At 28.7% G+C, this 17,639-nt stretch overlaps 2 protein-coding genes across 2 annotated transcripts; one reads left to right on the plus strand and one right to left on the minus strand.

Annotated features, from left to right (window-relative positions):
* Window positions 1-2,023: 2,023 nt before the first annotated feature.
* LOC111625797 (hexosaminidase D-like) lies at window positions 2,024-14,013 on the minus strand. Its single transcript, XM_023369024.1, has 2 exons — window positions 13,900-14,013; window positions 2,024-4,756 (listed from the first exon to the last, which is right to left on the minus strand). Exon 2 carries the CDS (start codon window positions 4,705-4,707, stop codon window positions 2,911-2,913), a length of 1,797 nt encoding a protein of 598 aa, XP_023224792.1. The 5' UTR covers window positions 4,708-4,756; window positions 13,900-14,013; the 3' UTR covers window positions 2,024-2,910.
* A 281-nt stretch (window positions 14,014-14,294) lies between these two features.
* Window positions 14,295-16,924, plus strand: LOC111625783 (N-acetyl-D-glucosamine kinase-like). Its single transcript, XM_023369002.1, has 2 exons — window positions 14,295-14,410; window positions 16,580-16,924. The coding sequence occupies exons 1-2, from the start codon at window positions 14,351-14,353 to the stop codon at window positions 16,757-16,759; spliced, it is 240 nt and encodes a 79-aa protein (XP_023224770.1). The 5' UTR covers window positions 14,295-14,350; the 3' UTR covers window positions 16,760-16,924.
* The last annotated feature ends 715 nt before the right edge of the window (window positions 16,925-17,639 follow it).

Below are 17,639 nucleotides of genomic sequence, written 5' to 3' on the forward strand. Positions count from 1 at the left end.
ATTAGTTTAAATATCTGATTTTTCATACATTTAATTAAATTTTCAAAAACTCTGTTAGAAATTACATTCCAAGCATCATGAATTGCAGCCTTCAGGTCTGTAACATTAGATAATTGTTGACCATCTTTAAATATCTGTCTCACAATGATCCCCACAAATTTTCCATTAGATTTATGTTTGTACAATCCAAAAGTTGAATATTTTTCCTGGCAAACCTCTCCTTGGATGACAGAGATATGAACTGAGGCATTATCCTGTAAAAGAAGTAATTCCTAGTACAAATTTTGGTGGTATATGGTAAAAAATTAATTTACAGCATATTTTGATAGTCAACAGAGTTCATCCTATTATTTACTTGTGCTAAAAGGGTTTTACCCTTTAATCCAAAAACCTCCTGAAACCATCTTGCAAATATCTTGCATTCTTTTGCTGCAGTAGTGTTCTTCCTTCTGTAGATCCTGCCAATAAAGTTTAAAACCATCTGGTTTGTCTAAATTAATCTTCTTTTTCCCACTGAAATTAACTTTGGTCCATTCCTTGTCCCAGGTCATATGATTTTTGGCCCAGGTGATCCTAGCTTCTTTGTGGTATGATTTAAGATAAGGTCTTCTCTTCACTCATTTGAATTTAGCTTTTCTAGATTTCAACAAAGTGTGAACAGTTGATTTTGAAACTCAACCACGCAAATGTTCTATTATTTGTCTTACAGAATATTGGATTTTTATTGCCAAGTAAAATATACACCTTTATAGTCGAGCAGCCATTTTCGTTTTTTGTCAAAAATTTGATTTTCCTGATGAACCTCCTTTCAGCTGCAAAAATTTGCTTATTGTTGAATTGGCTCTATTTAATCTTCAAGTTATTTCATTTTGAGAAATGCTTTCAACTGTCCAGGCATCAATTTTGTCTTTTTCATAATCACTTAAATCATATTTTTCACCTATAGTAACAAAACTTTCCAATGCTTCAAATGCATCAAATATTTTCATATACATACACAGGAACAATATAAATATGAAAATGCAAACTGATGTGCATATATGTTCCTAGAAAGTATTTTTAACAAACAGTTGATAATTTAATGGGACAGGGTAAAACTTTTTCTGCTAATTTAAAAAAAAGTATGGAATATGCAACTTTGAAACATTTCATTCTTTTAATAAAAAAATAATTAAAAACAACATTTTTTATCTAGTTAATATAACTGATAGTTTAAAAAAAAATTTTAAAACAACATATGTTGATAATTATTTGGGACACACCTTATATGTGTACAATCATTTATATTTTAAGTTCCATAAAAATAGATGAACAAGTACAAGAATATTATTTAAATCTACATATAAAAACTTAGATTACGACATTTTCTGTAGAAGAAAAAAATTGTTTCTAAATTTCATGTTACTATATTGAAAATGTTTTCATCAGAGTTAAACAAATTTCAAAAAGAAATTTCTAAAGTTTCTTAAACATAGAAAATGTGTTCCATTTACAATTATTATAAACTATATATTATTAATACATAGTTGTTGTCAACAACTTTAATTTGAAATAGTTTCAAAATTGTTGACATCTTTTATTTATGTACTTTTTCTAATAATACAATTAGTTAAGTTCAAAATAAGATATACAGTGGAAACTCAATTATCTGAACTGGATGGCACCAGGGATTATTCAGATAAATGAAATTTTGAATAATCCAGAAATTTGTTTGTGTTTTGTGTACATCAAGCACTATGCATTTGAAGTTTCATGAACCAGCAATTACTATATTTGAAAGTAACATTATGAATGCTAATGTAATGTTAAGTATATGGCCTAGTTTCACAATACTGCAATCATCAGATGATGCAGTGATTCCAGTCACATGTATTATATTCACCAATTTGAACAATGCTACATATTCTGTTTTTATTTATTTTTGCAAACTGTTTCGGATAATCAAGTTTCTACTGTATTTTTTTATTTTTATTGTGAAATTGAATTGATAAACGGAAAATATTTTAAATGAATATTTTAAAGAAGGAATTTATTATTTTGAAGATATAGAATTTTTTAATTTATAAAAAATGATATTTGATTACTCTTTGATTACTGAACATTTTTAAACAAACTTTTATCTTTATAATTAAATATCAATATATGATGAAAATTTGTCTAAAGCTCAATTTTATCATAAAAAATATGTAAACACATACAAACTTAATATATTAGCTTAAAGCATTTAAACTGTAAACTTTTTAATCAAATATATTTTGTATATATATAATATATTATATTAAAAAATATATATATAAAAACAAAAGTTTCATATAAAGTTATGAATAACAAAAGAGTATAAAGAAAATAAAGTTAAAACAACTGAATATGAATTATATAGAATATTAAGTAAAAAGTTTACTTCTGAGTAGACTTGGTAATGTCAAGGAGGAATTTCAAATGTCATTCTTCAAGTTTAAAGCAAATAAATGTTCAAGACTTAAGGTTTTCTTCTAACACACAGAAGGCAACAAGCACAACTAGCTCACAGCATCACCAAGTTGTACATTATAAGTAAACTTTCTTTGATCAGCAAGGTATATTTTAAATATTCTATATAAACAATATTCTATTAGCAGTTTATTCAATAAACTGTCATTTTCTTGTAAAAATTTCAAACTCAACTAAAAAAAGATGCTCTACTGAATTACAAAATTTAAAAAACTTACATCTTTAAGTTCTGTGGAAAGTTAAAATTGACATATTTTTCCCTGTTAGGATAAATTTAGGTATAAAAGATGGAAGAGTTTTTAACACTAAAAGTTACTCATCCAAAAATTTACTTTAAAGCTAAATAAAAATGAAAAATGATAAATATATTTATAGAAATTTTCAATATAAAATTGATCAAATTCATGAAGTCAAATTTGTTTATTCATTACTGTTCAAAGGTCTCCGTGGCCAAGCAGAATATTTTAACAATTTTTGAGCAGTATTGCTCAGATTTTCTAATTGTAACATAATGGGATCCATATATGTTTGTAACCATTCATCAATGGTATATTTATCATAAACTTCAGGCATGATATTTTGCATGAATGTATAAAGTAATGTTGCATTGGTCTGTATTTCGCCCAATTTCCGCATGCCTAATTCAACATGGGCTGGACTAGAAAATGACATTTGTATATTATAGTCACTCATCCATCCAACAACATGATTATCCTTCATCATTTTCATTATTTGATGTTTTAGTTGCTGTAGTCGCTGCATTCCTTTAAAGACTTTTCCACCAGGATAATTGCAAATTACTTCATCAAAAGTATAATTACCAGATAAAATCAAATCCCCATTGCAATGTAAAATGTCATGTAATTTGTTTTGGTCCAAGAATCCATCTTTCAAATATAATAAATCTGCAGCTAGTGATGGTATTGATGCTGCAAGAAGCTCACATAAAACAGCAAAGTGATCATATCGCTGCCATCCAGTTAAAATAATACCACGAAGAGGAATCTTTTTATGAAAAGTTTGCAAAAAGTTCATCCAAGAATGATGATTTTCCAAATGATATGATATGTTTGTAAGAAACTGATTAGGGCCTGTTGCACCTTTAAAGGCACTAGCTACCCATATACCTGAAAACATTAATTGATACTTTTCCCAAATTTCTTGTGTCAACTTAGCTTCAATATTTGGGCCATATTGCCATACCATGATTTCAACATATTTCCATATTTCAGAAGCCTGAATTATGTCACTAGAAACATGGCGAAACATATCATCCCACATGATAGGTTGAACGTTATGTTTACTTTTAACATACTGAGCAACAAATTTTACATGTTCTAAAAACAACAAATCACTATTCATTTGTTTAGTTGTCATTCTATGTTGACAAAGATCACACTGACCTATGTAATACACTTCATCACAACCAATATGTAACCATTTTATTCCTGGATGTAAAGATATAATTTGATCAATTATATGGGTCAATAATATTTTGGAATTATTTTGTGATGGACAAATAACTTGTGGATAAAGTGGCACTTCTCTTAACTGCTGATATTTTATTTGTTTTAATACAAATTCCATGTGTCCAAATGTTTGAATTAGAGGTATAACTTCAAGCTTATTTAGCTGAGCAAGTCGTAAAAGTTGCTCAATTTGATTTTTGCTGTAGGCATTATGTGCTGAGAGAGTTTCAATTGGTTCCCAATAAGGTAACATGTCTTCATATTCTATAAGCAGTCCGGTAGCTCCAAGCGAGTGCAATAATGGAAATAATTGAGAATAATAATTTATTGTTGGAGGAGCACCTTTTAAATCTAGATGAACAATTTTATGAAGCAGAAAACTTGTATCAGGTTGATTTCTTTCTCCATTGGTGACAGATTTAAATGATTCAATTTTATTTGCAAAATTTAAATTATCACGCTTTAACTGTGTGCTTCGACGAATATTTTGATTAATTCGAGCATGAACTTCAGCTTCTCGCAGTTTCTGATGTTCCATATGATAATGTGGTTGTGTTACTGGCATTAAATCATTTATATTTTCCATGGGGCGAAGCTTTTTAGATGTTTGAACTTTATTCACTTTATTTGTTGATTCTGAATCTTGTTCACCATTTAAAGTTTTATAAAGAACTAAAAATATTATAGCTGAGCTCCCAACTAATAAGATATAAAATCTGAATTTTGCCAACATGTTTATGCCAATCATAGAATTAGATTTTAATATTTATAAATACTTATCATTCTTTTCTGGTAACCTAAAAATAAAAGAAAATTATTATTATTTTTATTATTATATTATTAATTTCAAAAAGATAAATAAATACATTTTATCCATTTCTCTTATATAAACTCAACATTATTTATAACAATCCAACAAGTAAATTATATTAAATATCAGATTGTCAAACAAAAGTAAAACTTGCAAGAAGTAGCAGAGAAGTTTGACAGCATTGGGACCAGCTGAACTTGCTGCTTAGCTAGCTCATTGTAAGTCTCAGCATCAAGTTTCAAGTCAAACTCATGAATGCTCATGAATTTGCATGAAGTTTTAGTATTTTCTAATTCATAATTTTATTTAATTTGAAAAAATAAAAACAAAGTTAATTCTAAAATTAAAACAAACAGCAACTCAGAGTTTTAATATACTATTGCCCCTGAATAATACAATTTTCAAAAAAAGATATCATATCTTCTAGATACAAAGTTTCCATCTACGGTGCTTAGTCTGAAGTAATTTTTCTTACAAAACAAAGGTGTTGAGGGTATCACATAATATACAAATGATTTAGACTAATCAGCTGAAATGGAAATACAGTAGAGCATCGATTATCCAAATACTGATCAACCAAAACATCGGTTAACCGAAAGTGTTCCAGTCGGCAAATTCAAATTTCCGCTAGGGCTGTAGTGTTGCAGCACTCTTCCCCTCCCTGCCAAACTGAACTGTAGGTCTAGTTTAATTTATTACATTATGTAAGGTATGTATTTGTAAGATGTGTGATACAAATTATACACAGTACAGTTTTGTGTTTAATATACTTTTTTGTAAACGATCAGTTATCCGAATAACCCCAGTCCCAAATTGTTTCAGATAATTGATGCTCTACTGTACAATATTTGAGAATATCAGAATGATTTAGTTTGTTTTAAAATAATCTTTTAAAACTACATCATACTCAAGAGTCTACTTCCTTTATGCAGTTCACTATCTTGAGTGCATGAGATCATGCAGAGAAGTACCTCACAGTTTCCCACACCCATTTTTGACAGTGTCCAACTGCTGACATTTTGAGTATTTTAACTGGACAAAAACCATTTTGTACTAATTATAAGACATTCTATGACTGTCATTTAAACTGTGCTATCTTTCATAGAAGCTACAATAGAATTTGGTTCCATTGTAAGGAAGTTCTGTGATGCATGGCAACTATGTCATTAAACAGTCCACTACTAATTGCCTATACAGTAGAGCCTCGATTATCCAACCCCCGATTAACCGACCATCCTAGTCGGCAAATTTCAAATGTCCGCTAGTGATGTGGCACTACAATATTTGGCTATATCTTGGCTACTTTAATATTATTTTTACGTGTTTTAGCTGGCAACCCTCATTTGACCATGAAAGGGAGCCAGTATTTAAACGAGGCTTAATTTTCTAATTTTTAACGATACAATAGCGACGATTATTATTTTTAAAAATTTTTGTTAGGCTTAACATCGATGAAAATTCAACGCGAAGTAGGTTAATAGTGATATACTAATATACTAATTACATGGGATATAATAATATACTACAGTAATAATGGATTTTTTCATACTTTTCGGTTATCCGACTTTTCAATTATCCGACCAACCCCAGTCCCCAATTGAGTCGGATAATCGAGGCTCTACTGTACTCTTATACACTTTTATTTAGCTAGTACAGAGCAGAAGAAAGATAGAGTCTGGTTCAATGTTTTTATTTATATCCTATATACTACATATTGCAAGTTTTGTAAATGTTGATTCCAATTCCTAAAGATGAAGATAATAGATAGGTCTTTAGCAATGACTTTAAACAAATAAAGTAATAGTTGGTCAAAGCAATAATTGAATAGCATTGCATGCTTGTTTCCTGTATAATAAGTGTTTTAAACATTAATTGCATGATGACATTAATTTTCAGTGGCGTGCCGTGACATTTGACGATAGGGAAGCTGTGTTTCTGCAAAAAGCTGACTTCCAGGGGCAATCAGTTAACTGCGCGTCAGTGATGGTCTAGGGCAGGCATGGCCAACATACGGCTTATCTAATGAATTTATGTGGCCCGCGATTAATCTTTCAATATTAGCTACTCAAGTCCGAATAGCTTGATGAAAAATTCTGATGCCTAAAAAAAGAAAAAAAAAGGTCAATAACTCACTGTGCATTTTAGAGTTAACCCTCCATTACAAATCTCTTAAGTACAGCACATAGAATGTTGATAAAGCATGATAATGTGAAAAATGTATCTATAATCTCTATGTACAATTTAGTCTCTACAGGGTGACACCACAATGAGATCTCATACCACATCAAAATCTTCCTAGGGCAGCCTCTGGTTTGGCCCATGGAAAAGTTTTCTTTCCAATTTGGCCCGGGGGCAAAAACTGTTGGCCACCCCTGGTCTACAGTCCATTTGTTTTTGTTTGTTCAATAAGCCAATAAAAACCGTAGTCTTCTCTAAATGTATTTTTAATATCACAATTACATTCCGAATTGTTAGCCATGATATAAGGGCTAAAATTATAAATAAAATAATAAAAACTTACTTGGTGAAATAAAATGTGTGGTGGATATACTTACCTGGTATTAAATATTCTTCAATTGTATAAATATTACTTTTAAAGAAAATTATAATTAAATATAGCTTTGTAAAGAAACATACATAAAAATAACAAAATATTCTTTACTTTTTAAATCTTAAAACAATCCACTTAGTCAAATAGCTCCCTACCAATGGCTAATGATTGGGATCAGAAATGGTCCTGCAGTGTGTGCATGCACGCGAGCTGCCAAATCCCAAGGTTGCCAATACTGGTCAATATCAAATGCCTGTTTAGTCACATCACTAGTATACCTCAAAGGACGCAACAGAATTGTTGTAAATTTTAAACGTTTCTCGCAATAGCTGTAAAAATCTAAATATAGTAGAGCATCGATTATCCGACTCAATTGGGGACTCAGGTTGGTTGGATAACTAAAAAAATCGGATAACCGAAAAGAAGGAAAAAAATACACTATTAGTATAGTTTATTAGGATATTAGTATATCCCATGTAATTAGTTTATTAGTATATTGCTATTAACCAACTTCGTGTTGTTAGAAATTACATTCCAAGCATCATGAATTGCAGCCTTCAGGTCTGTAACATTAGATAATTGTTGACCATCTTTAAATATCTGTAACAATAATCCCCACAAATTTTGGGCCAATCCAAAAGTTGAATATTTTTCCTGGCAAACCTCTCCTTGGATGACAGAGATATGAACTGAGGCATTATCCTGTAAAAGAAGTAATTCCTAGTACAAATTTTGGTGGTATATGGTAAAAAATTAATTTACAGCATATTTTGATAGTCAACAGAGTTCATCCTATTATTTACTTGTGCTAAAAGGGTTTTACCCTTTAATCCAAAAACCTCCTGAAACCATCTTGCAAATATCTTGCATTCTTTTGCTGCAGTAGTGTTCTTCCTTCTGTAGATCCTGCCAATAAAGTTTAAAACCATCTGGTTTGTCTAAATTAATCTTCTTTTTCCCACTGAAATTAACTTTGGTCCATTCCTTGTCCCAGGTCATATGATTTTTGGCCCAGGTGATCCTAGCTTCTTTGTGGTATGATTTAAGATAAGGTCTTCTCTTCACTCATTTGAATTTAGCTTTTCTAGATTNAGCCAAATATTGTAATGCCACATCACTAGCGGACATTTGAAATTTGCCGACTATAACGGTCGGTTAACCGATGTGACAGTTAATCGGGGTCTACTGTATGTTAAACTTAATAAATTGTCCGTCGTTTGTTTTCTAACTAATTCATTTTAGGACCACGTGGTGTCCACGGAAATTTCCAAAATATTTACTTTTCAGTCACTCTCATTGAACTGGAAAAATTTATTTCTTTATTACATCTAATATTACCAAGAAATCAGTCCCCACTGTACTTGGCTGAAGATTGGTTAAGCTTTTATTTAATTATTATGGTTAAGCTTTCGTTTAAATATTCCAGCTCCTTCAGCAGGTTTTATGTCCCTAATTCCCTAATCTCTTAATTGTTTAACTATTTCTTAAGTAGAAATAAGTCAAAACCAGTTACTTTGTACTAGAATATTTGTAATCTTGGGAAAAAAGTGGAAAAACAAATTTTTATGACAAATGGATACACAAATTGTAAATTTAAGGAAAATAAATTCTAGAGCTTTTTCTGTACCTCGTGCATCTCTCTCATTCATTAAATTTAGTTGTAAATGATGCTATCAAAGTAATGGTTAATTTTTTAACATTGCACATTTTTTTCTACATCCCCTTAAAGATGGGACATACGAAATCATAATATCACTAGTTAAACATTGAAATCCGTAATATAAGATGGGAGAGCGGAATAAAAATATCAAATATTTTAACAAAGTTTTTTAAACTCCTTTCAACTATACAGAACTATCATAAAAACATACCAGTAAATTCTTATCAGTTGGGTTAAGTTATAAATCTACTCATGATTCACATAATCGGGCGAGGGCGGCCAAATATCTAATAAGCAGGCGGCTAACAGACCAGAATCGGTCCTGGATACAATCATTGGTAGTGTTATATGTGTGTAGCTTCCACCAGCTAAACTGGGTGAGGTTGGCACTCTGTAAAGCACATGCGCAAATCAGTATAATTTGGCTGTTTGGAAGCTGACAATATACCGCTTCCATTCTGCCACTAATATTTGAATATACAGTAGCAATCTTATCGTTTTTTTTTATGTGTAGTATAGAAATTTGTAATAAGATACATAATGCGGTTATAATAAAATATTAATTTTAATTATATGAAAATAATCGCACAATATGTATTTATTTTTTAGAAAATACGAGGGAAGCGGCACTTCCACCACTTCCAATGACGGCACGCCACTGTTAATTTTAAACTTCATTGTAAAATATTATATTATTTGTTCATTTAAATTTTTACAAATATGATATTTATTGCAAGTTTAGGAATCCATATTTCATAAAGGTTTCAATCTTAAATTATATCTTGATATGGATGGAGAATTCTGTAAATTGAAATTTCAACCCATCCCTTTCTATTGCCCATGTCAAATAGNGGTCCTGGATACAATCATTGGTAGTGTTATATGTGTGTAGCTTCCACCAGCTAAACTGGGTGAGGTTGGCACTCTGTAAAGCACATGCGCAAATCAGTATAATTTGGCTGTTTGGAAGCTGACAATATACCGCTTCCATTCTGCCACTAATATTTGAATATACAGTAGCAATCTTATCGTTTTTTTTTATGTGTAGTATAGAAATTTGTAATAAGATACATAATGCGGTTATAATAAAATATTAATTTTAATTATATGAAAATAATCGCACAATATGTATTTATTTTTTAGAAAATACGAGGGAAGCGGCACTTCCACCACTTCCAATGACGGCACGCCACTGTTAATTTTAAACTTCATTGTAAAATATTATATTATTTGTTCATTTAAATTTTTACAAATATGATATTTATTGCAAGTTTAGGAATCCATATTTCATAAAGGTTTCAATCTTAAATTATATCTTGATATGGATGGAGAATTCTGTAAATTGAAATTTCAACCCATCCCTTTCTATTGCCCATGTCAAATAGAGAAAACAATGTTGCATGGGGCTCACTCCATTATCAAGTTGTGGGGAAAAGAAGTTGCATACCATTTTAAGATTAGAAAAGTCTGTAAATTAAAATTTTGACCTTCATTTTCACTCATCCCTTCAATTAACTATGCATTTAATTGCATTAACTGAGCAAGAAAAAAAAAAACAGCAGTTATCTGTTTTTCTTGCTCCTACATAGTCTATAGATGAATTTTCATGTGTTGAATAGTTACAAATGTTTTTGAACTGATTAAAGTTCTTCCTCAGGTGATACACAGAATATTTGATGGAATACAGAGTAAATAGAACATGAAGATTTGAATATTAGATCAAATCGGATTGCTGATTAGTTTTCATTTAATCAAAATAATTTCTTTTATAACATTTTAATATATTCTGGTCGTTTGGTTTTATTATTATTATAGCCAGCCAGCCTACACTGATTGAACTATAATATATTATTTGCAAAATGACAGCAGTAAAGTCCTGCAAATTGTTGGCATTTTGCCAACTCTCTTGGACTCATCTTGGAAGGACAGTAAATAGAAAGGAAGTTATGCTGAGTTATGCTGAAGTACTCATTTCTTGTTAGCAGTGAAATTACTATGAAATTTAATTTATCTTTTTATTTTTTGTTGATTTTTCTGTCCGATGGAGAGATTATTATTAATCATCAAAGACAAGTCTGTCCAAAAGGGACCACTATTTATTTTGTATTGCAGACTTTACACATACACATCCATGGTGACAGGCCTTCCTTTTTAGGCTTCACATTGCCAGAGATAATAAAAGCCCTTTAAAAAAATACAAACATCCAATTAAAAGGAATCGGTGACACAGACATCTTACTCTTCATCCATCTGGCCAATGGGGGTGGTTCTGCTTTATATCTACTAAAACAAGTGCTGGAATATGTAGATTTTTTGCCATCAGATGGAAAAATCAACAAATAATCTCACCATCGGACGGAAAAATCAACAAAAAGAAATTTTAAATGTACCATCGCCAGAGGGGACAGCTTCAAAAAATATACATATTCCAGCACTTGTTTTAGTAGATATAAAGCATAACCACCCCCATTGGCCAGATGGATGAAGAGTAAGATGTCTGTGTGTCACCGATTCCTTTTAATTGGATGTTTGTATTTTTTTAAAGGGCTTTTTTTACCTCTGGCGGTGTGAAGCCTAAGAAGGAAGGCCTGTCACCATGGATGTGTATGTGTAAATAGTCTAGGGTTGCCACCTCATAACTTAGTCTCGCCCAGAGATGATGATTTAAGAAACCAAAAAAACCCATATGCATACATATACAGTTTTTTTATTTATATAAATCCCATAAAAAACAATTAAGCATTAATCATGTGTCATTAAAAGGTTGATTAAAATAGCAATAAAATTTTTTTTTGTGCGGGTAAAAATTTTGAATTAAAAACATCCAAAAATAAAAAAAATTTTTTTTAAGGGTCCAACAGACCTTTTGTTATGTAATGCTATTTAACCTGCTTGAGTCTGACTGTAACTATATACTATAATTTACCATTAATCATCAACCAACACGAACACCGATCATCAAACTCATCTATATAGGCTATATCATGTCACTCTCAATAGACATCTCCTGACAGAACAGTCACAAGAAAGAGTACAACTACATAGCATGCAGCAGCACTGTGCCTGCACCAGTTATAGACGTTATGTCTTTAAGCCAACGACCACCACACTAATAATTTGGTACATGGGGAAAGAAATATATGCAACGGTTTGCATATAATTTTGTACATATTCATTTCAACTTGCACAACCCGGAGAAATATTAATTAACCCCGGACCCTGGAAATAACTCACTGAGTCTCCAGGTCAAACCCGGACAGGTGGCAACCCTAGTAAAGTCTGCAATACAAAATAAAGATACATCTTGTAACAAACTGTTTCACAGTGAAACAAAAAATAATTTTCACAACATTAAATTCTGCAAAAGAGAAGCTAAAAATGGCAATTTTATCATTCCTGTTGCTCATTCCACAAAAGTGTGCAAGTCAGATTACTGGAGTATCATTGTCAATAAAAAAAATTTGTCAAAAAGCAGGAAGTGAAGATGAGCAAAATTTTTCTTTACTGATAAAGTTTTCAAAGAAAGACATTCTACAAATAACAGCAATAGGAGGCTTTCACGGTTTCTATGTTCAAGAAAAGAAAGTCCTGTCAATTCCTAAATTACTGTCTGTCTTAAAATAAATTTTGAATCATAATATATAATAATTTAGCCTGAAGAACAAATGAGAATATCCAAATTGTTTTAAAAACACTTAAAAATACAAATTTATTTTGTTTAAGCAGTCCATAAATGTTTGATATTCAAGGAGAAGTATATATATATATATATATATTTGAATTTTATCTTATTATTATTATTATGCTAAAATATTATAAGACCATCAAACTACAATGAATGACAAAAAAAATGATATAATCAACAATCCACTGTATTCAAAATAATTCATTGCTATCATCATTTTATACAGTATTAGAAAATTTCCACATCATAAACTTTAAAAATACACTACCATAAATCATCTTATTTTGAATAATAAAAACATTGAAAATATTCAAAATCCAATGTTTTTTTAAACAAAAAATGCATTTTAAATTTGACATCTTACTTCCTTAACAATGAAAGTGCACACACTCATGACATATATTTCCTTGTTGGCAACTGCTGGAGCCGAAAAATTGTTATTCACCTTGTTGATAAAGATATTTTTAATCAAAATATAACATACCAGTTTGTATTTTAATAACAAAATTAAGCGTATTTAACTTTTATACATATTGATATATAAAATTGATGTAAGGCAAGTTGACATAAAAGATCTTAAATAAAAGTATATTAGAACTAATATATGTACTGTACTGTATATATAACTCTGTGTTACTACAGCCGGTCCCTAGGTTGGATAAAGGAGAGCGTACGATTCCCTACAGAGGGACTGTATAATCAGATGTAAAATTACACGGCCTGTGAATAATATAGGAAGCGTTCGGTATCCCTTAGCATCTACATCTGGGTAAATGTTTTCAGTTTGTCACGAGCTAAGAGACGTCATCATCATCACATGTATTTATGCACGTAAACATGCAATTCGTATAACATATGCATACGTATAGATTTCAGTAGATTACTTGCAATGGGTTTTAAAGCAATTTATTATAAAACTATCTGCATTTATTTATAATTTATTGTATTAATTAATGCAATTCAACAATAAGTTATAATGCAATAAATTAACAATTTTTTAATTAAAATTCATCTATTTAAGAAGAAAAAAAAATAATGAAACCAGAAATGAAAATTTCAAAACTAGAATTCAGAAATATAAAATTCATAATGGTAATTACATTTAATTATATATTTAAATATCTGAAAAATAACTCATTTTCAAAGGCAATAATATGTTACATTAATTATATATGAACTTATTTATCATTTTGATGGTATTTTAAGTATAAATCATATAACATATGTACTTACGTATATTCATTAATTTTCACTTTATCGATCCATGTCAAAACCAGAAAAAAATAAACAAATATAAACTTTAAAACCGGTTTCCGTGACATACATTCATCTTCCCTTCTCTGCTTAGTTCCAACTATTACTACATGATGGCGTTAACTACATATATATATATTTATTAAATAAGATTTAAGATATATATATTTAAATAATTTAAATTTATAAATTAAAAACTTATATTTTTTTTATTAAACACGTATATAAAATTACGATTGCATTCTTTTTTTTTTACAANATATGAAAATATATGTCATGTCAATACTATTATTATTTACCTTACTAATATAAATAAAAGTTGTAATTTTTTATTAAATATTTATAAACATAAATTGTAATAATTTTGTATACTTATTTTTATAATATATAGCTTGTAGGACTTGAAGAATGTCAGAGAAGGATATATGTTATGGTAGATAAACTTAAAGAGAAAGCTGGAATTGGGAAAGATACAAAACTTGATGGAATGGTATGTTATATAATTTATTTTAGAAGTAAGGAGTATAATTTTAAATTATTTAATTTATTAATTTGCTTTTAAATGAAATAAAAATAGTTTTTAGGATATATGATATATAAATACTTTACTTGTGACATAATTTTTATTTGCTGATTTGGGATAATACTTAATCTCTTTTTTTTATTTATAAAAGTAGACTATTATTATTTTTATTAATATGCAATGAAAAATATAAAATAACAATCAAAATAAATTTTTTAATGAATTTTTTGCTCTAAATTCCTATGAAGTTTTCTATATGAATGAATCACATATAATCTGTCATAAATAGCAAAATTTCCTGTTAGATTACTAAAAGTTTGTTATACTCTAATAAACTGAACTGAAAGATTTTTAAAGTACAACTCAGAACTGTCCTTTTATGTTATTTATGTATTGCTTTATTTGTTGCATCATATTAGTGATTGGCAAAGATGTTAAAATATCTTTATGATATAGGATGTATAATATATATGTAAGACATTAATATGAAACCAGTTATACTGGATAAACTTCAGACAAATCTAAACTTACTAAATGACCACTAAATTGTTTATTCTAAAATCTAAAGATGGTTTATTTAAGATGGTTCTAAATGTTTGTTCATTATAAATTACTGTTGAATCAAACATTTTTTTTTTTTTGAATTTTTAAGATATCACAATTATTTCATAGCATAATCAATACTCTCAATCTAACTTTAATGTTTTAAAGTAACACATATTATTCACAAATAACTTTTGAATGTTTTTATGCTATGTGCACTAGTTTTTAGTAGTTAAGAATGTGCCCTACTAGAAATACTTTATCATGAAATCACACCATAAAATTTAATAAACTATTTAATATATATTTAATGAAAGATTTCTTTTAAATTGTGATTTCTCTTCATTGTTTTGAGCAGTGTAAAATTTGATGTTAGTAATGTTAGTATTCACAATTTTGAAAAATGCTTATAAAAGATATGAACAAAATTTTAGTTTTTAAAGGAACATATTAATTATTAAAAATTATTTTACATTTATTAGTAATTAGATCATAATTAATAAATAATTTTGTCATAGTTTATTTGATTGCAGACAAACTATTAAATATCAATGATACTTTGAGTTAAAATAACAAACTACTACTTGGTGAAACCTGAAAAACCTTTCATCTTCAAAGTACTTTTAAGCCAGTGAAGCTCATTTTCACAGACTTCATCCTAACTAATTTTTAGTTTAAACATCCAAGGAATTTGATGCTGTATATGTTTTCAATTTGTTTTTGTTCTATCTCCTTAGACTGAATTCTTTGGGAATTTCCGATCAGATGGAGATCTGAATAGCATAATTGACAATGCATTCAAATGTTAAGTGGCAGTTGTGGATTCCAGTCTCACTTTGGGCAAATTCTTTTCTTCCAGAATTTTCTAAATTATTTAATAAATATTAATTTAATTATAATTATTAAATTTAATAAGAGATGGTGCCTAATGTCTATTTCTAATGCCAAATTATTTGGTGTTTAATAATTATTAGTATTGGTAATATAATCTAATTTAATCTGACAATTGTTTGGCTTTAATTCACTTGATTGTTAAATTATAATAAATGTAGTGTTATAAATGTGCTGTTTTTCAAATCTTTAAGTTTTAAAATAAAGATTAACACTAAATTATTTTATAACTTGTTAGTTTGAAAATAAAAATAACAGCCAGTCAAGTTATGTTACATGTTGTGCATTACTGTATAAGTAACAACTGGAGAGCACTCACATCAAATTGTAGAAAAAGACTTGATAATGCATTAGGCATCTATCCTGTTAATTTGTGGAATCTGGGTTTATGCTAGTCAATTTGTAGCATTCATCTGTTAGAAAAAAAGATTTTAATTGGTTCTATTTAATTTTAAAACATGCATACATGATTCACCAATTTTAGTTGGCCAAGTAATTTACATTTCATTGGTAGGAGAATTGACTTGAATTTCTTGAATTATCTGGAAATGGAATTTTCTTTACTTTTGTACAAAAAAAAACTCTAACTTCAGACATTGTACAGACTTATCAGTTTCTTATATTAAAAATTTCAATATTGAATGTTTGTTAATTTCATAAATTAATTTAATGTTTATTTTAAATACAAGTTTATTATTTTAGGGCTTAGCTTTGAGTGGTTGTGAACAAGAAGAAAGTAACAGACAGTTTGAGAAATCATTATTGAAAAATTATCCTCTTTTATCAACTTCTTGTGCAGTTGTTAGTGATACTGTTGGTTCCATATTGACAGTTAATCCAAATGGTAATAAAAAAATCATTCAAAAGTTAATAATTAACTAATATATAATTATTTTATCATAATATTAAAAGTAATAGTATCTATACACAGTTTGATCTTTATTGGAGTAAAACATTCTAAATAAGTAAGCCCCTAGTATTTTGAAGCCTTCTCAGTTCGTTATCAAGAGTTCAAAGGACTTTAGAATATTTGTGCTCCAATAAAGTAGGAACTGCATATAACTGTTACTTGTTGAGATAGATTAATGCTGAGTTATATTAAAAATAAATTGAAACTAACTTTTTTTTAACATGCTAATTTAGGCTTTGCTTACACTGCGATATATAAATACTTTACTTGTGACATAATTTTTATTTGCTGATTTGGGATAATACTTAATCTCTTTTTTTTATTTATAAAAGTAGACTATTATTATTTTTATTAATATGCAATGAAAAATATAAAATAACAATCAAAATAAATTTTTTAATGAATTTTTTGCTCTAAATTCCTATGAAGTTTTCTATATGAATGAATCACATATAATCTGTCATAAATAGCAAAATTTCCTGTTAGATTACTAAAAGTTTGTTATACTCTAATAAACTGAACTGAAAGATTTTTAAAGTACAACTCAGAACTGTCCTTTTATGTTATTTATGTATTGCTTTATTTGTTGCATCATATTAGTGATTGGCAAAGATGTTAAAATATCTTTATGATATAGGATGTATAATATATATGTAAGACATTAATATGAAACCAGTTATACTGGATAAACTTCAGACAAATCTAAACTTACTAAATGACCACTAAATTGTTTATTCTAAAATCTAAAGATGGTTTATTTAAGATGGTTCTAAATGTTTGTTCATTATAAATTACTGTTGAATCAAACATTTTTTTTTTTTTGAATTTTTAAGATATCACAATTATTTCATA

Source organism: Centruroides sculpturatus, unplaced genomic scaffold (assembly GCF_000671375.1).
Source record: "Centruroides sculpturatus isolate CEXI.00-Female unplaced genomic scaffold, Cexi_2.0 scaffold355, whole genome shotgun sequence".
NCBI lineage: Eukaryota > Metazoa > Arthropoda > Arachnida > Scorpiones > Buthidae > Centruroides > Centruroides sculpturatus.